Consider the following 25,121-nt stretch of genomic DNA (forward strand, 5'->3'; position numbering starts at 1 on the left):
TCCTGCCTGATGCGCGAGGGCAGGGACTCTGCCTCAGACAACCCTGGGATCCCAGAGCTGAATAACAATGAATGAATGAACTCCTCAGGCCACAAAGAGCCCCACCTTCTATTATTCTTCAAGACAGAAAGATAAAACTTCAACAAAATTTATTGGTTTTCCTTGACTGCCTCTGGTTCAGCTTTGGGAGAGCTTATTGGGTTCATCAGGTGTTGTTTCTGGGCTGCTGCTGCTGCTTTTAAGGCCCTTTTTTGCTTCTTGAGCTTTTGAGCCTCCTGGTAAACCTGGAGATTACAAAAAAAGACTTTGTAATTCTATGTAAAAACTCTGACTGGGAGCAAACGGGCTGGGAACTGACTCCCCTAGCTGGAACACAGCCTTTCTCCATGGGGTTAAGGCCTTGGCGCCAGTTCCATGCCTTTATCAGAAAGTGACAACCCCTCCCTTTTGATCTTTCCACCACAGTCCCAGAACGGGACCAACCAAAGCAGCAATTTGGACTCATACCCGAATGCACAAAGCCTTCTTGGTCACCCAGCGGCGGTGGGCTTTTCGGTAGTACATAGGGGGGAAGATGTACTCAATCCCCAGGCCCTTGCACGTCTTCTCAAAGACACTGTAGTTGGTCTTACGGAGGTTTTTGAGCATCTTTTGCCTCTGGTCAATGCTCATCATCAGATAGCGCTTGAGAGCTTTGTCCTGGAAGAAGGTTGGTATCCCTTTCAGTATTACATAAATAAGTGGTGTGCCACTTTATAGTAACAAAGGATAGTAATCTCATCATCTCCCTGAAGTCGCCCAACAATCTCTTGCAAATACTAGGGCAACTCTGAGGTAGGTATTGTTATTCCTATTTTACAGATGGGAAAATAAAGGGTCAGCAATGTTATCAGGTCTTGAATATCGATATACTCGTCTCACTCTAAATTTCATGCTCTTTCCCGACACTACTCACTCAGCCTCTCCAGAGCTCAGCAAACTTTCAGATGGAGCAGAGGGAGGGAAGAACTTTCACTCTTCTTGGAGACCCCTACCCACAGCGAGGTGCTGCTCCACGAAAGTTCTGCAGTGCGGCTGGTGTTCCACATTCTAGAACAAAACTCTGACCTCCGAGGAACAGGCTCAACCAGCTTCCGGAGAACACTGAGATGCCAGCCTGGAGCTGGACCGGTCTGCATTCACAAACTGTGTGCTTGTTAAAAATACTAGCAACTGCCTAATTACAGCAGCTCTGTGCCCGACACTGTGCTGAGATACGGCATAAGGGTTAAGAATATGGGCCCTGGAGTCAGACCCCTTAGTTTGAAGTCCTAGCACTCACTTCCTAGTGCTGTGCCTTGAGAATAACTTAACCTCTCCATGCCTAGATTATTCCTCTGTAAAGTGGGACAGGAAGATGGATTAAATGAGCTAATGCATGTAAAATATTTAGGAAGAAGCCTAAATACTATATTTGCATCATGTTGGCTGCTTTTATTTTATATAGTCCTTGCAATCCTGTCAGTAGATATTATAATTCCCATTTTACAGACAGAACTGAGGTTCAGACATGTAAAGTAACTTACCCAGAATCACCTAACTAGTTAAGTGGAAGTGGCAGAGCTTGGATTTGAACCCAGAGCAATCTGACCCTATTTATGCATTCAACAAATATTTACTGAGCATCCACTAGGTGCCAGACACTGTGACCATGGGTGACATTCAGCACAGCCCTGAAAGGCTTCCATTTCTCTACTGGAGGCAGAAAGGAAATGTTTACCTCACTGAGGAGTGGGCACTCTGGTGCTGTAGCCTCCTGGCATCTCAAGCTGACCCTTAGGACCCAGAGCCCTTTATCTCTTAGACTCCTCTGGCCCAGCTGCTGGTGTTTAGTTGTGAGTGATGCTCAAGGCTTACCTTTCGATGTTTCTGCATGTGTTCTTCATAATTGCGGATCTTGACAGTCAAGGCAACAACTGAAACCACAAACCACAGAGGATGAGAGCTGGGCACAGAGGAAGGAACGGCCTGGGGCCTGGGGCCTAGGTTATGTATTAAGACCTCAAGGAATAACAATCACCAAGGCTTTTGTACAGCTCTCTGTAATTCCAAGATCTCAAAAGATTTTGGATTATCTTTGCTTTAGCAAGCAAAGCCTAAGGAAGGGAAGCTCCTTAATCTTATATCCCCAAACCATAGCAAATAGCATTTTTACAGTAAAACTTTAGAGCATTCCTATTAAATTCAGGAATTAGTTTAGGATGCATGCTATCATGGCTAATGATTCGACACTGCACTGGAGGTCCTAGCCAATGCAATAAGATGAAATTCCCGAACTGCCAAGGGTCTGCTCCTTGCCTCTCCCCTTCCAGCTACCACCCTTATCTCTGTTTTTAACAAATGAGTTTTCAGAATTATCAACTCCCACTCATCTCCTAAAGCCCCAGAATATCCTTCCTCAGGTATCCTCTTGTTTGATTCCTGCAAAGGTGGGCAAAGAGAGAGAGAGAGAGAGAGAGAGAGAGAGAGAGAGAGAGAGAGAGAGAGAGAGAACGAACTTGGGTTCCTGAGGAATCCTGCCTGAGCTCACAGAGAGCTATGAAGCAGGATCTGGGCAGTGACTCCAACATCACACAGCTCAGGACACACAGTCCAGTTTCATTATCCATGGTTCTTTCTTTCTCTCCTTTAATAAGCCACATCTAATCCCTATGTATTTGCAGATGAGGGCCCTGGATCAAGTACCAGGTAGCAGCCCCCCCTTAACCCACACTCCCCAAGGGCCCCCTAACCAACTTCGAGCCTCCAGGGATCTGGTGTCCTCAGGGTTTGCCACAACCTTGTTCATCAATTGTTCTTTCTTGATTTTTAGCTTCTCCTTCTGTTGAAGATAGAGAGAGTCTATGAAGTCTGCTACCCCATCATAAGATCTGGTCCTCACACCCCCAAGGCCATGGGCTTCAGTCATAGCAACGAGGCCATAAAGCTCAGGGCCTGACTTCACTCTGCTACCAGGGCCTGGCCTCTGCCAACCACTTGGCTATTCACATCTAGGTGAGCCCAAGGCCAAGGCTACTGACAGGAGAAATGGCTAGTTGGATGAATGTCCCTAAAGCTTGCTCATTCATTCAGACATCAGATCTTTATTGAGCACCTACTGTTTGTCAGGTGCTAGGGGTATTGTGGGGAACAAGATTGTCACTGCCCTTAAGCGCTCAGTCTCGAGGTATTAACAAGCAGACAGAGTGACACCGGTACATGTGCTGCTACCTGAAAAGCATGGGATGGGAGGTGCTACCAGGATAGGAGGGAGTCCCAGAGGAGAGGACTGAGGGAGGCCAAGGTTTGGCACAGGCCACTCACCTGATTCCCCATTTCCAAAGACAAGAGTCTTTTCACGACATCATCAACCCTGTGGAAAAGTCACAGCAATGAGAGAGAGATGTTAGGGTAGAGGAGAAAAGGGAAGCAATGCTGTTTTCATTTTAGTTGGCAAAGCAAGGATGATTAAAAAACTTCTTTTACAACAAATGAGTCTCTCTGGAAGTCGGGAGCCATCTCCCACAGATTAGAAGTCAACCTGCATCTGACCTGCTGGGCTGAGAACATGGAACGACGTAATAACTACAGAAAATTGAGGCTGTCAGCTCGAGTGTTCCAGGATCGCCATAGGGAGGGTAAAAGAGGATTTCCGTTTTAGCTAGAATATGGTTCAATCTGTTTTGAGACACTTCAATTCTATAATCATTGTTTCTCTCTCAAGTCACACTGCACAGTGGGAGGGGCAAGAGGGACTGCCCAGCTACCACCGTACAACAGGCCGAGCAGGAGGATCCTGGCCTTGGTGGTGTTTGGCCGGGGATTCAAACCCTAGCTCTGTCCCATTGGAGCTGTATGACATTGGGCAGCTTGATAATCTATAACATGAGGATAGTATGTCTTACCTTACAGAGATTTTTGAGAGGATCAAGACATGAGAGATTTCTAAAAAAAACCTGAGGCATGTTACCTCCTTGGTATCTAATAGTATAGGGCAGTGGCCGGCAAACTGCGGCTCGCGAGCCACATGCGGCTCTTTGGCCCCTTGAATGTGGCTCTTCCACAAAATACCGACTTCTGCGCATGGGCCATGAAGTTTCAATCCCACTGTACACGCGCGCCTGCACGTGGTATTTTGTGGAAGAGCCACACTCAAGGGGCCAAAGAGCCGCATGTGGCTCGCGAGCCACAGTTTGCTGACCACTGGTATAGGGTCTTCACCCAGAGCACAAAAAAAGTCATCAGTTAAGCCCCACAAGCTCCACCTGTCCCTGCTGCCCACTCACCCTCATCATGCTTGGGCTGCTACAGTTCTCGGCCCCATTCTATAATCAAGCTTCAGATAGATCAGGCTGGGCCTCGAAGCCACTGTCTCCCCCCTCTCCTCGCCAATCCTCCCAGGGCCCCCTGCTTCACCAAAGAGATTTTTTTCCTGCTTACTTCTCAATTCCAGGGACGTCCTGGTAATCTTTGAGGAGCGTGGAAGGGGGCAGGTCATCTTCTTGGCTGGGCCGGACTGTCAAGTGGAAGGATGGAAAACACCCAGAGTTAACTCATTGCCCATCCTCCCAGACTTCACTCTTCTCACCAGCTCTATCAGAGACACCCAGGGTCTCCAGCAAGGTGTGGACATCTGTGGGCTCGGTTTCTCCTCTGCAAACTCCCTGGGCACCTGCCCCCGATATTTCACGCTGGGAGTAGATGGCCTTTCCCAAGACCCTGTATTGTCACCTCTCACACCTGTCTGGCTCTACAGTTATCACATCCCCAACAGGATGTGGACTGAATGTAACTTCCTTTGAATCCCCCCTCCCCTTGCCCGAGTCTGATCCATAGCCCAGCATGGAACAGGCACTCAACAAAACAACTGCCCGCTGACTGCGTGAATGAAGTAAGGGGGTTGAGGAGGGAACCCTAGCTTTGGGACACTTGTAAGCACCAAATACAGGAAACCCTGAGCCCTGGCGTGTGCATCCCTGTCTTCGCTTGGAGGTGAGGGAGAGGGAGAGGTATGGGGGAGAGCAACCTGTCCCCTCTGGTCAAACCCTACTCTGCCGCTATGCAAAGAATAGCAATAAATACAAATACATACTACCGTTTGTTGCACACAGTACTAAGGATGCTTTTCATGTGTCATCGAGTCCCAACAACGATCCGCTCAAACAGATACTCCCACACTCATTTTAGAATGAGACTGAGCGAGGAAGCGATTGCCCAGTGTCACTAACTTCACCGACGTGCAGACTGCCTCGGAGGGGAAACCCCCCTGCCCCTCGGAAGGGCAAGGGCTGGCTGTCTCCTAGGTAGGCCTGGGGAGGCCCCCCTGCCTGGCTCCCTCCCACTCTCACCCGGGCGGAAGGTTCCTGCTCCCGCGCCCCGACGCCCCCCGCCCCGCACGCGGGCTTCAGGCCGAAGCTTTGCGACAAGGTGGACGCGGTTGTTGTAGGACCTCGGGCCCACCCCACCTCGTGGCTACCCAGCCGCCTCCGGCCTCTCCGCCACCCCAAGCCTCCGGGGCACCCTCTCTTCCGCCCCAAGTTCCGCCCGCGTCCCGTCCGAGAGCTCCTACCTGGTCTCCGGATGGCATAGCCGCGGGCGGCCGGGAGGAGACCTGTGCAGAAAAGAGAGGCTGAGGCCATCGCCTTAATAGTCCAGCCTCGATTCCTTCCTACGGCCCTTCCTCCAAGGTGCCTGCACCCTGCGCCTTCACGCCGTCCATGGCTCCCGCACCCCTGCGCCTTCACGCCGTCCATGGCTCCCGCACCCCTGCGCCTTCACGCCGTCCATGGCTCCGCACCCCTGCGCCTTCACGCCGTCCATGGCTCCTGCACCCCGCTGCCTGTGCCTCCCCCACCTCGTCTCACTCCTTCCCTACCCGCCACCCTCCCTCTCTCCCCTACCCGCCTCCACCTCCGCCGAACCCTTCCCCTACTCCTGCAGTCCCGTTTCTCAGCTCCTCACCGCGGGGAGGGGAGGGGAGGACCCGGGGGTCGGAAGGAAGCCGGGCGCACCCTCCCCCCGGCAGCCCGAGGACCCGGGCCTGGGTCCGGACGGCACTCAGCACCCTCCGCGCCGCCCTCAGCATGGTGGCCTCTGACCCCAGCGGCGGCGGCGCCGTGGCCTTCGCGGTGCGGAGCGGGTTACATGGGCGCCGCCATGCTGGCTCAGGCTCGACCAATCGAGTGCAGCCGCGAGACCGGAGCAGAGGAGGACCGAGCGGCTGATCGCAGGGGCGGGGCTCGGCGATGACGCGGGCCGGCGCGAGCGGGGAGGTGGGGTTAGCGGTCGCCCCAGGTGGGGGACTTGGTGGTTGCCCGACCGCGTTAGTGGGGTGCGGTGCCATCTACACTCTAAGATGCCCCTTTTTCTCGGGCGCGCACCCCGCCCTGAATCCCACTCTGCGTCTCTCATCTCGGCCCCGATTATTTTGGGGGCTTCCGTGGGGTCTGTTGTAGCCTTCTCTCCCGAACTAATATTCACTCCTTCCAACCCCCCCAACCCCCCCCCCCAAGTCCAGGATGAGGCCCTGGGTTTCAGCCTCCTCTCTGACAGCTTCGTAGCCTGGTGGTGAAGGTCGCTGACTTTGGAATCAGACAGCTCTGGGCTGGAATCCTACCTCAGCCTTTTACTCGCCATGTGATCCTGTGGACAAGCCACCCAGCCTGTCCGGGCCACGGTGTACTCATCCCTCAGAGGGGGATGGCAGTAACAGTGTCTATCCTTTAGGTTGCTAGAGGGTTAATTGAGGCAGTTGTGTGCGAAGCATCTGGTATTTAGTGAACATTCAATAAGCAGTAGCTGTGATAATATTTGTGAAATGTAAGGACAAATCCAAATTAAAAGTAGGGAAAATAACACTTAATTCTCCCCGTGGCAAAAAAGAGAAAAGAATACTTGTTAATTGTGAATTCTTTCTGCCCTTTTGAAATGTGTGTACATTTTTTTAAAAGCTAAGTAAGCCTCTTGCCAGTTTTACAACCCAGGAGTGCCTTTCTCTAGGACAGTGGTTCTCAACCTTCTGGCCCTTTAAATACAGTTCCTCATGTTGTGACCCAACCATAAAATGATTTTCGTTGCTACTTCATAACTGTAATGTTGCTACTGTTATGAATCGTAATGTAAATATCTGATATACAGGATGGTCTTAGGCGACCCCTGTGAAAGGGTCGTTGGACAGCCAAAGGGGTCGCGACCCACAGGTTGAGAACTGCTGCTGTAGGACCTCGGAGCCATCTCTTTGAAATGCAGTTATTAAGGAAGATCGTGCTCCTATCTCCCTCCCAGTTTCTGTGGGAGGCAGGCTAGGAGCCTAACTTCAGCTAGTGCCTAGCTCCAAGTTGCAAACCTATGTCCTCTCATAAAGATACTAGAGGCCCGGTCCACAAGATTCGTACACTTGGGGGGGTTGGTCCCTCAGCCCGGCCTGTGCCCTTTCGCAGTCAGGGACCCCTTGGGGGATGTCCACTTGCCAGCTTAGGCCCGATCCCCAGCACTCAGACATTTCTCTTGCAATCCAGTGCTCTCACAGTTTGGAACCCCTCGCTCCTTACCGCCTGCCTGCAGCGGAGGCAGGAGAGGCTCCTGCCACCGCCTCTGTGCTCACCAGTGGTGAGCTTGGCTTCTTGCTGAGCAGCACTCCCCCTGTGGGAGCACACTGACCACCAGGGGGCAACTCCTGCGTTGAGTGTCTGCCCCCTGGTGGTCAGTATGCATCATAGTGACCGGTTGTTCCACCATTTGGTCGATTTGCATGTTATGCTTTTATTATATAGGATTATATAGGATGAGAAATTTATTTTTCTTTTGGATAAATGCAGATAGCAAATACAGGTGACTACCCCATTTATCAGGTGACTTTAGAATGACCCCTGTGTGACAAATGATGCTGTCAGGTCCTCTTGCTTAAGAACTAGTTATCTTGAGAAAATATATGTATTAAGTCAGATCCACTTGGCTATATAAAAGAGTACAATTTCTTTTTAAATATTTTTTTTATTGAGTTCAGAGAGGAAGGGAGAGGGAGAGAAAGATAGAAACATCAGTGATGAGAGAGAGTCATTTATCCGCTGACTCCTGCCTGCCCCACCCTGGGGATATGCCCTGACTGGGAATCAACCGTGACCTCTCGGTTCATAGGTCAAGGCTCACACACTGAGCAACACCAGCCCGGCAAGAGTATGATTTCTTCTTGTCTTTGCAAGCCCTTTAGCTAATTGCCTGTGGTGCACATCACATTCTGGTTTAATGCTCGTTCAGTAATAAAACTGGTTTCTTCATTTTCTGCCTTTGTAGAGAAGTTTTTCTGGGTTGGCGGGAGATTTTGTTTTGAATTATATTTCCCCAACAGAAGTTACTTTTTTCTGAGGTCTGTATTCCTATGTTGCACTCTGTGACTCCCTCCAGGTAACCCTGGCCACTGGGTCCTCGTGGTCAGTTTTCGACTCTCCACTAAAATGGAGCTCTCTGAGAATGGACTACTAAGCCAAGGCCTTCTTGAGTCCCTGCTGCCAGTAGGGTTCTGGTTGAATGAATGAAGGAAAAAAATCAACCAACCGACAATTCTGAGAGGCACAGACCCCGCCCCCAAATGCCAGGGTCCTGAAAAGGAAAAGAACAGAGACTCAGGCACACAGAAGAGTTTCTTAAAATAAAGCCAAGTCAAATGGAACCATAGACCAGTTTAAGAGATGGAAATGACGAAATAAGTACAGAAGGCACTGTAGTGGACAGGCTGGGGGAAGCCGTTCCTGACCTTGGCAGTGGGAGGGCCCAGCCCATGGGTACTAGGCACATGGGGAGGGGTGCTGGGGGCCTCAGACAGTGGGAAACCGGGAGCCTTCCTGTCTGTCCTGGGGCAGGGTGGTTTTTTAGTGACGGGCCTTCTGACCCTCGCCTCCTCTCTGATGGCCCCAGCCTTTCAAGAGGCAGACCCAGCGGGGGCATCCCAGGAAGCCCTAGAAGCCCCCTAGCCCTTCTACCCCATGGACCTGGAGCCCCTGCAGGAGGGGGAAGTCAAGCAGTGGCCCAAAGACGCAGTCATCCTCCTGGTTGGGGCCTAGAGGCTCTGGGGTCCTTTGTGGGCTGGTCTGGAACCAGAGGTTCTCATAGGACTTGGGGCTCGGGGTGAGGCCCCCCAAGAGGGGCTGAGTGGAGTCGCAGCGGATGTAGTCCGCTGGTCCTGAGCGGGAGGGGCTGCCCATCACTTGTCCGTAAAGGACCTGGTCACTGTTGCCTGACTGGGCCTGGGGCTGGATAGTAGATGCTCTTGGGTCCCCCTGGAGCACATAGTCCTGGACCAGGGCGGGAAGGCCACAGGTTCCTGAGCTCTCATGGGACTCCCAGGGCCCAGGCTTCTTTTCTTCCTCCTCCAGCACCGTGATCTTGGTGATGGGTGGCATGTTGGTGTCCCAAAGGCTGGGCAGCTGGAAGATCTCCTGGAGACAGGGACATGGGGTGAGGGCACGATTCATTTCAGATGTCTGCCCCAGCCACTGTCCCTGCCTGAGCTGGGTCAGTGTGGGGACCTTTCTGCGGCTGTCGGTTGAAACTCAAAGATTTGCACCTGCAAAGCTCCTCATATGTTCGTGTTATGTGCTATGTGCTGTTCAGACTCATCTTGGTGAATCTCTCCAACAGTTCTGTGTGGGATTGATTAGTCTCATTTCACAGGGGGATGTCTGAGGTTTTGAAATGGGTAGAGCTGGGATAAACTGGGTAAACTCAGGTCTGCTTTACTCCAAAGGGAGTGCATCTTGCTAGGAAGTGAAGGGAAGGCCTGAGTATTCATCCTCAGAGGGGCAGCTCTTCACTTTGAACCTGGGCCCACACCCCCAGTCCCGTTTCCCTCCTCCTCCAGGGTTCTCACCTCCGCAGGGATGCTAGGCACCCAGGAGCCCAGGCTGCTGTGGGCTGGGTCTGGGACACTTGGCCAGAGGGAATTCTTCCTGCTGGAGAAGGGGGCAGGTAAAGGTAGGGCCAGGCATGCCCTCCCATCTTTCCAGCCTGTCTCCCACCCATCCCCCCGCAGCTGAAGGCATGGCTGCTTAGTGCAGAGAGGAGAAGGTGGAGGGCCTGACTCCCAGACACGGGCCCTGAGGCCTGAGAAGGCTGGGGGCGGGGGGGGGGGGGGGGGCTGCAGTTCCTTGTGGGGAGGGGTATCTGGGTGTCAGATCTCTGGATTCACCTGGGTCTGCAGCAGAACCGGGTAGCCCCACAGAGGCAGATGAGCGAGAGCAGGAGGCCGAACAGGCCCAGGAAGATGCGCAGCTCGAACTCCCCTGGGGTGAGGGGAAAGCCAGGAGAGATTAGAGTGTGTGAGAGTAAGGCTGGTCCTCCTCTCTCAGACTAGGATCCAAGGGCAGGGCTAGGTCTCTTCCCTTGGACCTGGAGGAGATCCAGGCCAGCCTTGTCTACTCTAAAAATGAAGATCTTTTGTCTGAGGCACCCTCCCAACAGCCCTGTCTGGCCAGCCCCTTCCTCCCCTTACCTGGAGCTAAGGTCATCAGGGTGAGGCTTGTACTGTTGGTGGCCCCCACCTGACTGGCAGCCATGAGGTGGACGTGGTACAAGCTGGCAGGCTCCAGGCCGGGGAGGACAAACTCATGGGAGGAAGCATTAAGGATGGTGGCTGGGAATAGAGGAGAATGGTCAGCTGGGCCCCGATGCCAAGGCTCCTTCCAAGGCTGCTCCCTCCCGGGCATTCTGGGGCTGAGGACAGACTCACAGAAGGACTGGCCCTGAGCATTGGTCCAGAAGATGGTGTAGTGGGTAAGAGGGCTCCTCCCCAGCTCAGGGGTTGGGGGCACCCACTCCAGCTGGGCCCAGGTCTTGCCAATGTGCTTTAGATGCAGCTCCGGGGTGTAGGAGGGGGCTGCCGGAAGAGAGAGGTGCAGGTTGACAGGGGCCGGGTGGAGAGCCCGGCTGGACTTCTCGTGGCTCCTCAGACCCAAGAACTGGGACACACTGAGAGGTGGGTGACATCAGAGTCTGAGGATATGCCCATCCCAGCTTCATTGTCTCGGGAACTTGGACCGAATCCCATCTACTTCTAATAAGTGGCCCAATCAGGATCTGCACCTGGTTCTCTCTGACTCCCTGATTCCTCCCAGGCCTGAATTTGGCCTACTCACTATTCGATTTCTGCCCGTCACTCTCTGAAGTGATGCCAGGCCCTCTCTCTATTTCTATCACACGTGACACCTTATTTCTGTCAGGACAATGGACTGAGTTTTGCCAGACTTGCTCCCTGCATTCCGCCAAACCCACTGCCTAATTTCTATCACCCCACCACCTGACTTCTTTGTAGCCACAGGGGGCCAGTGTAAGCCAGGGGTGATCTTAGGACTGGGGGGGACCCCTCCTTGGGCCAGAGGTTGGGGAGGAAGGAAATGCTTCCTCCTAGTGCTGGTGGGTGGGGCCTAGGCAGGCCTTGAGATCGAGGAGATTCTGAGGAGGGGCCTGATGGCTGGCGAACCCGTCTCTTGGGAGTAGGCGTAGATGCGCTGGGAGGGTCCCACGGTGTCTTGGTACAGGGCGGTCACAGTGATCTCATAGAGCTGGAAGGGCCTGATGTTCTCTGTGGAGAGAAAATGGGGAGGCACCCTGGTTAGGGGCAACCTCTGCTGATGATCAGGAGCTAACCTCAGACCTCTAGTCGGGGCTAACCTGGGCCTAGCTTCTTCTTCAGATCGTTTGGTCGGGGTAAGGGGAAACAAGTGGAAGAGAGAGAGAGCTAGAAGGGTGGCAGAGTCAGAGCTATAGCAAGAGAGGATCCAGTTAGACTGCAAGAGGAACTTTCTGATTCTGTGGATATGAGGTGAGACCAGTGAAGGATCAAGAAAGGCTTGGGAATCTATTTGTCCAGGGTGGTTCAGGTTGCCCCTGGCCCACTGCCTCCCCATCTCCCAGGCCTGCCTCACCTTGTAGCAGGGTCCCTGCAATGCTTCCATTATGCTCCATTTTCCAAGTCATATGGCTGCCGCTGGGGCTGGGGGGACCCGGGCCCCATTCAATCACATAGCCCCGAGGCCGAGGGCTGGGGGGTTCCCAGCCCACCCAGAGGTTGTGAGGGTCTCGGGCCATGGTATGGAGTCTGCCCAGCGGTGGACCTGGAGACAGAGTAGGAGAAGATGGGATGAAGATGAAAAGAATACAGGCCCTAGAGCCAGAAGCCTGGGTCCAAATCCTGGCTTTGCTCCTTACAAGTCAATATCTGAGCCTCAGTTTCCTCATCTGTGAAATGGAAATGATGATAAAAGTTCTTCCCTTATAGAGTCTACAAAAGCCAACACTATGGCGTTCTTGGTACGTGCCAGGTAGAGTCCTTGGTGCCTGCTAACAGTCCCATGACAGGGACACTACTACTGTCCCCGTTTTATCAATGAGAAAACAGACACAGAGAGGTTAAGTAACGTCTGAGGTATGCAGCTAGACAGTGGGAATATTAGCTATTGCTATTGTTAGTCACACCTTGTGAGGACCCATGTTCCGAGGAACCTGGGGGTGGTGGTGGCTGGTCCCTGGAGAATGACCAATCAATTCAGGGACCGTGTTCCAGTTGGAAAAACGTAGGGCTTTCTCTACCATCTTCCTTGGCAGAAGACTGTGTGTGTGTGTGTGAGTGTGTGTGTGTGTGTGTGTGTGTGTGTGTGTGTAGGCACCACCATAGCTTAACCTGGTTCTGGTTCATGATAATAATGGCTAACACATACTGAACAGTTACTATGTGCCAGGCACATGTCTTAACTCGTAATCTTCACAACAACCCTTTGAGGTAGGTGCTGTATCACCCCCAGTTGCTAGATGAGTAAACAGAGGCCAGGGAGGTTAAGTAACTGGCCCAGGCCACACTGTTAGCAAGTGACAGGACTAGGTTTGAACCAGGCAGTTGAGCCTTCAAATGTACATGCTTAACCACCATGCTCTACTAGCTGCCAGCCCTTACCTGTGCTCTCCAAGAAGACCACAGAGGTGGGGCGGGAGGTCCCGGCGGTGTTGTAGGCCACAAGGACCACCTCCCGGACTTCCGAAGGCAAGTGGAAGGTGCAGTTTAGCTCGGTGGTGTTGCAGAGGGGTGGGACTGCTCCAGCCTGGCCCGAGGGTCTCCAGGAGACAAGGTACCCTTGGATCTGCCCGCTGTCTTCCTCCACGGGCATTGGCTGTGGTGGGCAGAGGAGGAAAAAGATAGGGGGATGCACATCTCATCTTGAGTGGGGGAGAGCTTCTTGATGGGGTGGATGGACCGCAGGAGCTGAGCCCCCCCAGGAAGGCCAGCCTTCCTCCCTTCCTCCCTGCTTCCCTCTGTTGCCCTGTGCCAGGTCCTAGGAGGGAGAGAAGGAAGGAGCAAGTTGGTGTGTGCGGCAGGCACTTAACTATCCACTGAGCCAACCCTTTGCCCTCGGTGAGTCCTGCCTTAGTATGTGCCAGGTAGACCCTTCGGTGTCTGCTAACAGAGATTTCAGAAGTCTCCAAGGCACTTGCAAAGTGCATGCAAATCACACACAAATGCATCCAAGCCACTCAGAGCTGGTGGAGTCCTGAGTCCCAGCTCACAGGGGACTGTGTGGGTTGAAGGAAGCTTCAGGGGTGGCTTCAGAGGGTCACCTTCCAGAATAGCTGCATGTCCACTGTCCTGCGGTCCAGCTGCCTCTGCCGCCACCACGTGTCCAGTCTGACATTGGGGGCTGTGGATGGAGTGAGAGGAGGGGGTGCTGGTCAGGGAGGGCTTTCGAGGTGGGACTGGGTCCTGGCCGTTCCCAGCCCCACACCACCCGCTTACCCTGTTGCGCGCTGGTCAGCTCCAGGCTGGGGCTCCAGTCGCTCCAGTGGCCAGGCAGGGGCCAGCGGGTGCAGCGCATCTGCAGGGAGTAGGCTGTGGATGGGAGGAGCCCGCAGAGCTCATGCTGAAGGGTCTTGGAGGGCAGGGGGCCCACCTGGGGGAGGAAGGCGTGGCTCTGAGCCTGGATTCCTGTGCCCTTCAGGGCTAGCTCAACGTACCCTCCCCTCAGCCACCCCCACCCCAGGCTCTTGAGGTTGCCCTCCACCTCACCAGGGTCCAGGCGGCTCCTCCAGGCTGTGGCTGGTGGCGCAGCTCACACTTCTGGTCTATGTACAGGGTTGGCTTCCATGACTCCCAGTGCAACTGCAGGCAGCCTGGCTGGGGTGGGGCCACCTCAGGGCTGGGGTCCAGGGCCCACAGGGTGGGGGGCTCCAGTTTTACTGCAGGGAGAGGGGTTGTCAGACCCTTTCCCTCCCCCATCTGATAGGCCCTGCCTTAGCTCCCTCTTCTCCCTGTCTGTGGTTCCATTTTTCTCCCTGGGTCTCCATCCGTGGGGTCTTGTGTCTTTCTTTCTTGCTCTGTCTCTTCATCTCTGTGTTATCACGTTTCTGCGGGTCTGCCTCTGTGTATGCGTCTGTTTCTCTCTGGGTCTGTTTCATACTCTCACCCCAGGGTGCACTGTTTGTTCCCTGGAACACTGTCCCACCACAGACCCAGTGTCTTGCTCCTTCATTTCCTTCAAGGATCTTTTCAGATGTCACCTTCTCAGTGAGGCCTCCCTGACCACCTTACTGAAATAGCAGCTGCTCCCCACCCCCAGCCCTCACACCCTTCCCCGCTTCAATGTCCCCTTCGCACTGATCACCAGCTGACAGCCTATCTTATTTATTTTGCCCACTAGAAGGTAACGTTCTGGGGCAGGGTTTTTGCTCTTTTGTTCACTGCTGCATCCCTAGCACCTAGAACAGTGCCTTGCACCCACTGGGCACGTCAAGAATCCTGCCCAAGGAATGAATGTGTCTCCTTGTGTCTGTGTTTCTTCCACGTCTCTGTGTCTCCATAGCTCTGTCTCCAACTGCATCCCCCTTGGTCTCCGTCTCTCTTCTCTTCCTCCATCCCTAGGTCTTCCAGTGTCTGTCTGTCTCTGGGTCTGTGTTTCCCTCTCTCTGCCTCTCTGGGTCTACACTTTGTGGGAGCCTCTTCCCTCCCCCGTACCAAGGGCATCACTCACCAACGTCCATGGGATCCAGGCACAGCGGCGGGGACACGCTGGTCCCCAGCACGTTCTCTGCCTGCACCCAGAGGCCCATACTCTGGTAGAGCCGCAGGTGTTTGCGTGGGATGGAGCAGCGGCTCTGCCCGTCCTCAGGCACGCAGTCGGGGATGGCTTCCTCCTGGTCCTGGCAGTTGCCCCGGCTCCTGCCAATAGGCCAGGCTTGGGTGTCAAGCAGAGGAAGACAGCAAGGCTCCCTTCTCCCTCCCATCTCTGTCTCTGTCTCCCCCAAACCCACAGTCCTACCTGTGCCCCACCCCAGGATGGTGCTGGAATAGAGACCCTACTCACTTGAAGCTTTTTAGGGTGAAGTTGGTAGGCAGGTGGGTGTCAGGTCCTGGCTCCCACTGGCAGATGAGGCTCTCGATGGTGAGGTTCATGAGGCAGGACAGGTTGTGGGGCGTGGCGGGAGGGTCTGTGCACAGGGTGGGGAGAGTGAGGGCTTTGGGTAGGACACTCAGAAAGTTCCCACTGGGACCAACCGGCTTGCTTCCCTGCTCTGGGTCATTCCCTCTGGGGCCACTTTGTTTCTTCTCCTGTCTCCGTGCAGCCCGGGGGGGGCGGGGGGGACACCGAGTTGCAGGCGCGCACAGGGACAGGCTTCACAGAGCCTCAAACCCCCTCAACTCCACCCCCTTTAACAGTGACAGGTAGTGTCTGGGTTTCACTCTGGTTCTGCCACTCATTAGCTGTGTGATTCTGAGGTCACTTAAGGGCTCTGTTTCCTCATCTGTAAAATGGGGGTAATGGTAATGTACCTGTCCCCTAGGCCTGTGGTCGGCAAATCGCAGCTCGCAAGCCACATGCGGCTCTTTGGCCCCTTGAGTGTGGCTCTTCCACAAAATACCACGTGCGGGCGTGCACATACAGTGCAATTGAAACTTCGTGGCCCATGCGCAGAAGTCGGTATTTTGTGGAAGAGCCACATTCAAGGGGCCAAAGAGCCGCATGTGGCTCACGAGCCGCGGTTTGCTGACCACTGCTATTGTGAAGGCCGAATGACTTTCTATGTAAAGTGCTCAGAGCACTATTGTTGATTCTTACACAAGAACCATGGTCTGTCTTTGTGCATTGGCTTGGCACAAACTCCATTCTTTGCCACTTGTGCAGAAGCCTGAGACTGGAGAGTTGGGCTTACTCGGCGGCCATATAAAGTAGCAGTTACTACACTGGTTCTCAGGCCACGCTGCCTGATATAAATCTTCGCTCCATCCTTATTAGTTTGTGACTTTCATTCAGCATGTTACTTACCCTCTCTGAACCTCAGTTTTCTCATCTGTAAAATGGGGCCAAACAGCACTATCCACGGGTAGGGAAGATGACCTAATATTGAGCCCATAAAGTGCTATTGGGCAAGAGCTCAAGAAAGAGAGTTCTTATTAGTATCTCAGGGGGGCACTGGAAGCAGAGCAGGAGACTTACAGCCTGCCTGCAGCTCAGCCTGGTCCAGGATCTGCAGGCTGTTGCCCCAGCGCAGACAGCAGGAGAGAAGGGCCCGAGAGTCGTTGAGGTGGGGCAAGGTGATGGTGGATTCCTGGGTCCCATCTGGCAAGCGCTGCTGCCTCCCCCCGGGATGAAGCTCTGTCCCCAATTTCCACACAATCTGTGACTCTGGATCCAGGTGGCTGCAGGTCTTGTTGATGATGCAGGAGGCCGTGATGGCATCTCCCAGGTGGACGATGGGGGCTGAGACGCTGATGCGCCCACACTCCTCCAGGCCTGGGATGGGGCAAGAGAATGGGCCACGAGTGACTCCTCTGCCATGCAGAGCCAGGCTACATGCTAGGCCTTTGTACTCTTAGACTCAGGGCCTCCCCTGCCTCCCAAGATGTGGGAGCTGGAGTGGGGTGCCGCGTTTGGGACTGTGAGAGGCTCTTGGGGAGGAGACAGAGATAGTGATGTGTGCATAAAAGTTTATCAACCGGCTGTGCAGAGAAAAACCCATCCTGATTTGTAGTACGGCTGCTTTCCCTGGTGGAATATTCCTCCGTGGCTGACTGCAAGTTACCAGTGGGACATCCCTGAAATCCCTGATGGGAACTTGGGGAGAGTTGTGCACATTAGCTCCTGCAGGCCTGCTGCGGCTCACCACTCGCCCCCAGGGTGACGAAAGAAAGCAGTGATTAGAATGATAAGAGCCCCGCAGCCACAGCCGTCTTTTCAGAATTCAGATCTGATGGTTTCTGCACCTCGATCTCAGCATTGCAGTGGCACGTTATTGCTCCGAAAGGCAGTGAGGTTGACAGATAGGAGTAAGGCTGTTGGAACTAGACTGCCTGGGTTTAGGGCCTGATCCTACTGCTTGTTAATTATGTGACCCTGGTATGGAAGCATTAGGTGTGATCACGTGTGTAAGGCACGTAGAACAGTGAGTGTTTGCTGCCAGGATAAAGACCCAGAGCCACGCGCAGCCCGCGTGGCCTGGCTCCTGCCTAATCCTCCCACTTACAGCTCAGACCTCCCTCTCTCAGCTCCATCACCCTGGCTTCTTGCAATTCCTTGAAAATGCCAGGCTCTCTCCAATCTCAGGGTCTTTGCACCTGCTGTTGCTTTTTGAGGGGCTCCTTTCCTCCCACCTCTCTTTCGCCTGGTTAACATTTAGGTATCTTGGACGTAAACAGACCAGGCCAAGCCCCCTGAACTTTCCCAAAGCTCTTATTATCCTTCATAATTATAGCCAGGTGATTATTTGCTTGTCTGTCTCCCCAGCTAGACCAGAGGTTCCGTGAGGCCAGAGACCTTGCTGTTTTGCTCCCTGCTGTATTCCCAGCACCTAGCAGAGTAGCCCACGGTGAACATGTATTGAATAAAGTGTTGTGCTTTGCCCGCCATACCCTCTCTCCTCTCTCAGGTGTCCTTCGGCCCATTTTCCTGATGGGGATGTCGAGGCCCGAAGAGGAGGAACAATTTGTCCAGGTCACAGAGCAAATTTGTGGGACTCCTAGCACTTCACAGACTCAGAATTTCAGACTGGAAGGAACCTTGCAAAACTGTTTACTTAAAAGCAACACCTGGTGCTACGTCTTCTACAGCAGGGCCAGGGTCCCCTGTTTGGGTATGGCCTGCCAGCTAAGAAGGGTTCTTACATTTTTAAAGGGTTAAAAACAACCAAAACCAAATAAGAACATACAATAGAGACTGCCAGTGGCCTGCAAAGCCTGAAAGTTACTATCGGATGAAGTTTGCCAAGCCCTGCTGTGCAACATCCCTGTCAATCCTGGCCTCAACTTGGATGCCCCCAGAGATGGGAGGCTCTTCACCTCTCAAGACAGAGTTTCCGTAGTAGGAGGGCTCTGCCTGGGCTTCCTTATTTCAGGAGGAAACCTACCTGATCCCTTTGTTGCCCGTGAAGACTGCACAGAAGCCAGAGGTTCCTCTGACAGCCTGGCAGAGATTAGCAGAAAGATCTGCCACCCCCGACCCCCGGGCTTTTCCAGGCTGACCAGCTCAGGTCCCCTCACCATTCCTCCTGGGCGGCGGCTTGCAGAAGTCCGTGATGGGGGCCCAGCTACCCCAGCCCTGTGGCCCAGTCTCATTCTCTGGGCATTCTCTAGGATCCCCAGGGGCTGCGTGGCAGCGCAGGAACATGCTTCTCTCCTCCAACCCTGAAACCTCTCCCTGTAGCTCCCCTCCCACCACAGCACCCACCCCGGCCACACTCACTTCTGGGGAGCAGTAGGATGATCAGGGCAGCTCTGGCCAGGCTCCAGGTTCCCAGCCCCACCACCATCGCGCCAACTTGCTGTTCACCTGGAAGCAGAGGGGCGTAGTTACGGCCTTGGACTTCGGAGTCAGAGCGGAGCTTAACGCTTTTCTGCCGCAGTGTGGCTTTGGCCAGGTTACTTGACCTCTGTGAGCCTCAGTTTCTCTGTCTGTAAAATGGAGGTAACAGCCCACACTACTGCACAGGGCACATGGGAAATGACTGTAAGTGACAGGCACTGTTATTATTGTCCTGCCTTCCAGAGTGAGCAGGGAAGGGAGCAGCAAGGAACAGCATTCCCCCTTCTTTCTTAGCTGGGTTTCTCCCTCCCCCCAACAAAGAGGAGCCTGCGATGAGGCTCGCATGCAGGTAGTTTATTTTAGGAAGATCCCAGGAACAGAGCAAGGGAGTAGGGAGAATGAAACAGGTAAGAAAGGAAAGCCAATACAAGGACATGTCACCTCTGTAGACAACTAGGATTCAAGCCTGCTGGAACTTTCCAAGGAGCCGTGGACATGCCTCAGAACTGTCCACCCAAGGGACAGTTTACCCTTTGAACAGGAGGGAGGATGGGAACACTTATGCACCAACTCCCGTCCCCATTGGTCAAGGGATGTCCCTTGGGGTATTAACTGCCCGGCACATCCAGGTTGCACATGCATGAGTGTGAGGCAGGTTCTGCTGGGTGAGTCATGCCAGAAGTGTCAGAGATGTCCCCGGGTGACAGTGCCTGGGTGGAGGGAGCATTAGTTCCCCTCTCAGGAAGGGTGCCAGGTGGGCTTCCAGCCTAACCCTCCACTTGATCCCTTTGGGGTCTGGGGGCCAGACACCTGATCCTCCAGCGCTAACTGACACTTGGTGGCAGGTCAGTGGGAATCGCTGACCAGCCAGCGTGTGCATTCATAAAAACATAGGTGGTGGCCCAGCAGATCCTCTGTGTTCAGGAGGGAGAGAGCTTCTCTCCCTCCCACACAGGTGTGACTAACAACTGCCCAGATACCCAAGGCTCTTTCCGCTTGTAGGGGCCTTAAGACCCCCAGGCTCCCCACATAGTCACAGTATCAGGATACCAGGTGGCTAGCCCATAAGTTACTTTTTCTCTCCCCTCTAATCTGGACGCAGCCCACACTAGGACCTGGTAACTGGAGAAGAAGCTGGATTTCAGCCTCCGCCTGCCCCTCAGCCCTGTAGCGTTGTGTACAGCTGTTCAGAGCGCCCCACTCAGTGGTTGGCAACCTTCTTCCTAGAGCATATTGGTTTGATTACCCCCCTCCCGCCACACACACTTGTTGGGGGAAGATTTATCCTCTTTGGCCCAGGTTTTGGGACACTGGTGTCCATCTCCATGTGTTACCCAGCCCTGCTGCCCTAGCAGGGGCAGCTTCAGGCCCAGCCTGTGCCCGGTGAGGGACCACTTCACCACTGGCTCATGCTCAGAGTGGGCAACCAACCCCCAAACCCCAAGAGGCCAGTCATCCTCCCCGCTGGGCTGCTGGGTACTGGGACCCTGGCATCGGTCCCTGGTCCCTCACGGCAGCCCGGGTGCCTCCCAGCCCCCGTGAGTGAGAACTGGGGCCTGTGGGAACATGGGCTCCTCTCTTGGGGTCAGTGTGCAGAGAGCTTGGGAGCCCAGCTGTGCGTCAGACCAGCTGGTCTGAACCACAGCTCTGCCACTTACCAGCCTGGTGACCTTGGACAGGTTACTTTCTGAGCATCAGTCTCCCCATCTGTGAAGGAGGGATAAGAACAGCATCCTCTTCTCAGGGTTGTGGTGAGGATGAAACAAGACGACCCTGAGAAAAACACTTGGCGCGGGGCCGGAGCCGCCAGGAGAAAGAACTCAATCACCAAGTTATTTTCACCACCTCACGGAACACAGGAGGGCTCAGCGCCTCTCCCGCCTGCAGGCTGCGTGGTCACCGCCTCCTGGGACAGCCACCTTGCTTTGTCTGTGTCATGCTGCATGGCTTCAAGGCCTCATTTCTGGGTCCCCTACTTCCAGCTCCTTGGCCCCAAGTCTCCCTTTCGCTCCAGCCATCTCTGCTGGGCACTTTTTGGCTCTTTCTGGGTCCCAGCACACCCGCTGCCCGCCCCCCCCCCCCCCAGCCCTGCATCACACCCCCTCTTTCCGCTTCCCTCTCCTCTCCCTCCACTCCACCTTCTCCAGTTCCCGCCCCTCTCCCTGTTCTTTCTACTCTAGTTCACCTGGCAGTGTTTCTATGGCAGGAGGATGGGAGGGAGGAGGGCGCTGGGAACCAACAGAGGGAGAGGCCTTCCCAGGTGTGGTTCAGAGAGAGATCGAGGCAGAAAGAGTAAGAAAGTGAAGTTACGCAGGGCAGACCCACACGATGGAGACAAAGTCAGGCAGGGGAGCCGCTGAGAGTCAGGGAGAGACGAGCCCAAGAGACAAGGATGGTGTTGACACAGAGAGACTGAGGCACTTGGAGGCTGAGAAGCAGTCTGATACCCACGAGAGTTTAAGATTTAAAGACAGGGAAACGCGAGAGACAGAGAGAGGCTCGGAGTCCCGGGCAAGCCAGAGAGTGGCTGGCGGGGGAAAGAGAAACGGAGAGCGAAACAGACGGAGGTGGAGACGCACCTCTGAGAGGCAGAGGCCTGGGAGGGCTAACAAGGAGGCCCTTCCCTGAGCCCAGCTGTCTGTGATGCCCACCCCCAAGCGGGGACATCTCTGGGAAAAGAGACTCAGTGCGTAGGGTCCCTGGTCCAAGGACAAACCACAAAGGCAGGAGCTCTGGTCCCAGGCCTAGGGGCCCTGAATACTGGCACTTGGCAGAGCTGGGGGGCGGGGTGGGCGGGAGGGGATGGCCTCAGCACTCCAGGCCCCCATCAAGGCCAAGGCTCAGCTCTCCTAGGGGCTCCCCTACTCACGCTGGAGCCTGCAGCCGCGCAGCCAGCCGCTGCCGCCTGGCCTCCGGGTCTCCGCTCTCTTCTGCAGGCAAGTTCCTGAAAACAGCGCCTCTGACTTCTCTCCCCAGCCTGTCGTTAGTGGCTCCTGGCCTCTGACAGACCCAGGGGCTGTGGATTGCAACACCTGCCCAGCCTCCTTCCCTCCCTTGCCCTGTTGCTGCGGCGCAGGCAGCCCCTTCCTCCCAGGAAGGAGCCTGGGAGGGAAGCTGGTGAGGCTGGGCAGCCTTCCTGCCCTGGGGGTCTTAAAGGGGCTGGGGGATGTGGCAACGATGTCCCCTCCTCTGTCTCCGGATTTCCTGACCTCAAAGCTTTGAGGCCCGGCCAGGCCCAGGCTCCAACCCAGCTGGGTGCCATTCCCCTGTCCCTTGCCTTGGGGAGCATCGCTCAGAACAGACCCTGGCTGGAAGGTTCGCTCAGCTCTGAGCCTCTTTTTGGCACCAGCCTTGGAGCCCTGATCCTCACAATACTCAGGGCAGCCTCCAGGTTACAGGCATTTAGTCATGCAGCACCTTCCTCACCGCTGTGCTCCTACCATTGCCTGTGGCCAAGCAGAGGAGAAATGGGGACTCTGGGACCCCAGAGGGAAGACCTGTGTGGTTCAGGGTCTTCAGAGGATCGCCAGAAACTAGTCATGTTTGCTCACAAGGATTCTGCTAAACGGACATTTTCTGAGGGAGTGGAACAGACTACATCTTACGTCTTTCATTCTCTATATCCACGATTTCCCTGCAATTGTTTATAATTTTCTGTGCATTTTTCTGTTCATAGTTTATTGGATTTATGACCCAGGAAGGTTAGGTCCCACCTGACTAGCAGAGTGTCGCTAACATATAATCCTTTTAGAAAAAAATGGGCTCTCTGAGCCTGGGGTGAGGGGGTCGACCTGGGCTGCAGTTTTGGTTCCAGATCGAAATACCCAACAGTCTGCGGTTACTTCCCCGAGATGTCCCTTAGGCCCCTGCAGGCTCAGCGAATCCCACTGATTCTTCTTTCGAAATAGAACCAGAATCCTGGGTAGACAGATGCTCACTGTAAAGTTCAGCGTGGCTCTGTTTGAATATTTTCATGATAAACAGTTGGAGGATGTAAATATCACACAAACCTAGATGATTGCCATGGCCCCCTCCCAGGTCTCCTACTTCCGTTCTTCTTTGTCCCTCCACCTGTTAATTAAAGGTCCATCAGCAGCCAGTGCGATGCTGATCAAACAGAAGCCGGTTCCCAGCATCCACTGCCCAAACCCCCCAATTGGTCCCATCTCAGCGTCAAAGTCAAACCCCTGTCAATGAACTGCAAGTTCCCATTCCACCTGGAGCACCCCCATTTGCTCCCCGATCCCTCTCCTATAGTTCTCTCCCTTTCTGCTCCGCTCAGCCATTCTGCTTCCCTTGCTGTTGCTTGAACTGGTTAGGCTCTTTCCTGCCCCAGGACCTTTGTACTTGCTGTTTCTTCTGCCTGGACTCTTTCCCCCAAAATACAATGATAAGGGTCATTCCCTCCCCATTTATAGGTCTTTGCTCAAATATCACTTTCACATCAAGGGTTTCTCCAACCACCCTTTCACAAAATTGCAAGCCCTACTCCTTACTTCTTTCCCGCTGCATCCCTTTCCACCATCTGACATTGGTTGCCCCTGTCCTCATCTCCCATTACAATGGAAGCTCCATGAAGGCAAGGGTTTCAGTCTGTTTTGTTTAAAACATTATCTGTTGTGTATACCACACTGCCTGTCACACAGTGAGCCCTCAGTTCATATTTGTTGAGTGAATGGATTGTCTGGATGAACCTTCCTTTACTTCACCAAACCTATTCCCAACCCCCATGTTCTTCACCTTGGTAAATTAGTCCACTACATCATCCTCCCAAGTCACCTGACCAGGGGCCCAGGAGTCATTCCTCACACCTCTTCTCCATACTCCCACATCCAATCAGTTCAGAATGAAGGAGAATGGGTGGGCCTTTTTGTTCATCATTCAGAAAGCATGGCCTAGAGCAGGTGCAGGGGTACAGTGATGTGCAAAAGCAGCTCTGGTTCCTGCCTTAATGGAGCTCTATCTTGCCCACATCGTGAGTCCATCTCCCCTTCTTGCCTTTGTCAGGTCTCTGCGTCCTTCGCCTGGATGTGCCAGCTTGCCCGCTGGGCTCCTCCAGCCCTGCCTCCCTCTGCTGCCTTATCTGCCTCCATTTCCCCAGGTGGACACTTCATGCTCTAGTCATGCTTTTCATGCAGAATTTGCTTGTTTCCCTACCTGCCTCAGGCTCTGGAACACTGTTTGTTCTTGCTGATCCCATCACCTCCGGTCAGGCTAGACAGTTCTGCCTCTGTCATAGCTCAGACATCCAGCCTGTGCTGAGCGTCCTTCCCGTGAGCCTGCAGTGGGCCTGGGCTGTCTGCCTCCTCCATTAGACTGTGAACTCCCAGAAGGCAGAAACCATATTCTCATCTCTGCCTCCAGCCTCTGCACAGTGCAGGCCACACAGGGGATTCTCAGTGCATGGCTACTGGACTGCGGAATCTTGGAGAAGTTGTTTGCCCTCTCTAAGCCATTTCCTTATCTGCCACAGGGATAATAACTCCTCCTGCGGGTTTTGTGAGAATTCAATGAGCTACGGGAGCCTTGCACATGAACCAGCATATAATAGGCGTTCAATAAAAGTCTTTCTTTTTTACCCCTGTATACATAGTTCAATATTTCAGAACGAAATTTTACTGATCTCATCTGTGCTTCATTCTCCACTGCTGACCTGCACCAGGAAATGGAGCTGCAGCAGCTCAAGTGAGAGTTAGACGTAAGGAAGAACTTTTTAAAGGGAGCGTCATTAGTATGTAGGAAGGTTAAGAGCAGAGGCTAAGGAGTCAGTCTGCTTGGGTTTGCCACATATGAGCTGTGTGACCCTGAGCAAGTTGTTCAACCTCTCTGAGCCTCAGTTTCATCATTTTTAAAATGACGAGAATAATAAAACCCGCTTCATGGGATTCTTGAGAGAAATCGGCGACATTATGCACGTGAGGCCCCGTGGAACAGAGCCAGGCACATAGTAAATGCTCAATAAATGTTTACTCTGGTGAGCTGAAAAGCAGGAGGCGGATGTGGAGTCATCCCCTCCACACCCCTCCAGCCTGGATACTTCCTCCTCCACCTCTTCTGCCCCACCCCCTCCTCCGTTGGACAGGGTGTCCTCTGTGGGCTGGAAACCCCACAGAGAGGCCTGGGGAGGGAGCCCCATTCTCAGCAGCTCTGCTGAGGGTCAGATCGTTTCAGTTTCTGTTATTGCCCTGATGTGTGGGGCTGCTGGGTGGGTCAGGGCGGGCCAGGGCGGGGCGGGGTGGGTCAGCCAGGGTGAGTACCCGGAAGTGGTGGCTGTGCTCATCCAGCAGGGGTTGGCCTGGCTGGGATACTCTGTCGGCTGAGATTGTGCAA

At 54.1% G+C, this 25,121-nt stretch overlaps 2 protein-coding genes across 5 annotated transcripts; both read right to left on the bottom strand.

Moving 5' to 3' along the window:
• Window positions 1-132: 132 nt before the first annotated feature.
• Window positions 133-6,206, bottom strand: MRPS15 (mitochondrial ribosomal protein S15). Its single transcript, XM_036349520.1, has 8 exons — window positions 5,980-6,206; window positions 5,588-5,629; window positions 4,459-4,534; window positions 3,343-3,391; window positions 2,776-2,860; window positions 1,897-1,955; window positions 508-699; window positions 133-284 (listed from the first exon to the last, which is right to left on the bottom strand). Exons 1-8 carry the CDS (start codon window positions 6,101-6,103, stop codon window positions 150-152), a joined length of 762 nt encoding a protein of 253 aa, XP_036205413.1. The 5' UTR covers window positions 6,104-6,206; the 3' UTR covers window positions 133-149.
• A 2,097-nt stretch (window positions 6,207-8,303) lies between these two features.
• CSF3R (colony stimulating factor 3 receptor) lies at window positions 8,304-21,931 on the bottom strand. Of its 4 annotated transcripts, none has more exons than XM_036350703.1 (17): window positions 21,661-21,931; window positions 20,450-20,498; window positions 18,732-18,818; window positions 16,491-16,787; window positions 15,360-15,483; window positions 15,027-15,214; window positions 14,066-14,235; window positions 13,796-13,949; window positions 13,621-13,700; window positions 12,962-13,175; window positions 11,937-12,125; window positions 11,492-11,593; window positions 10,742-10,888; window positions 10,505-10,645; window positions 10,202-10,295; window positions 9,884-9,965; window positions 8,304-9,452 (listed from the first exon to the last, which is right to left on the bottom strand). In XM_036350703.1, the coding sequence occupies exons 3-17, from the start codon at window positions 18,796-18,798 to the stop codon at window positions 8,973-8,975; spliced, it is 2,529 nt and encodes an 842-aa protein (XP_036206596.1). In that variant the 5' UTR covers window positions 18,799-18,818; window positions 20,450-20,498; window positions 21,661-21,931; the 3' UTR covers window positions 8,304-8,972. The 4 variants fall into 4 exon arrangements, with proteins under 4 accessions (XP_036206596.1, XP_036206595.1, XP_036206594.1 ...); XM_036350702.1 differs by having other exon boundaries at window positions 20,450-20,564; XM_036350701.1 differs by having other exon boundaries at window positions 20,450-20,576.
• Between the last annotated feature and the right edge of the window lie 3,190 nt (window positions 21,932-25,121).

The sequence above is a fragment of the Myotis myotis genome, unplaced genomic scaffold (genome assembly GCF_014108235.1).
Source record: "Myotis myotis isolate mMyoMyo1 unplaced genomic scaffold, mMyoMyo1.p scaffold_m19_p_2, whole genome shotgun sequence".
NCBI classification, from domain to species: Eukaryota; Metazoa; Chordata; class Mammalia; order Chiroptera; family Vespertilionidae; genus Myotis; species Myotis myotis.

What these genes read in the sequence shown, in the direction of transcription:
- MRPS15 (XM_036349520.1), bottom strand. Translation starts at nt 6,103, where the DNA reads ATGCTGAGGGCGGCGCGGAGGGTGCTGAGTGCCGTCCGGACCCAGGCC. An exon ending in CAGATCCCTGGAGGCTCGAA is followed by an intron (nt 1,956 to 2,775) that starts GTTGGTTAGGGG and finishes TTGTGGTTTCAG; the next exon opens with TTGTTGCCTTGACTGTCAAG. An exon ending in ACATGCAGAAACATCGAAAG is followed by an intron (nt 700 to 1,896) that starts GTAAGCCTTGAG and finishes ACCTTCTTCCAG; the next exon opens with GACAAAGCTCTCAAGCGCTA.
- CSF3R (XM_036350703.1), bottom strand. Translation starts at nt 18,798, where the DNA reads ATGGTGGTGGGGCTGGGAACCTGGAGCCTGGCCAGAGCTGCCCTGATC. An exon ending in GGCTGAGCTGCAGGCAGGCT is followed by an intron (nt 15,484 to 16,490) that starts GTAAGTCTCCTG and finishes CCCTGTGCACAG; the next exon opens with ACCCTCCCGCCACGCCCCAC. An exon ending in CGGTTCTGCTGCAGACCCAG is followed by an intron (nt 9,966 to 10,201) that starts GTGAATCCAGAG and finishes CCCCTTCTCCAG; the next exon opens with CAGGAAGAATTCCCTCTGGC.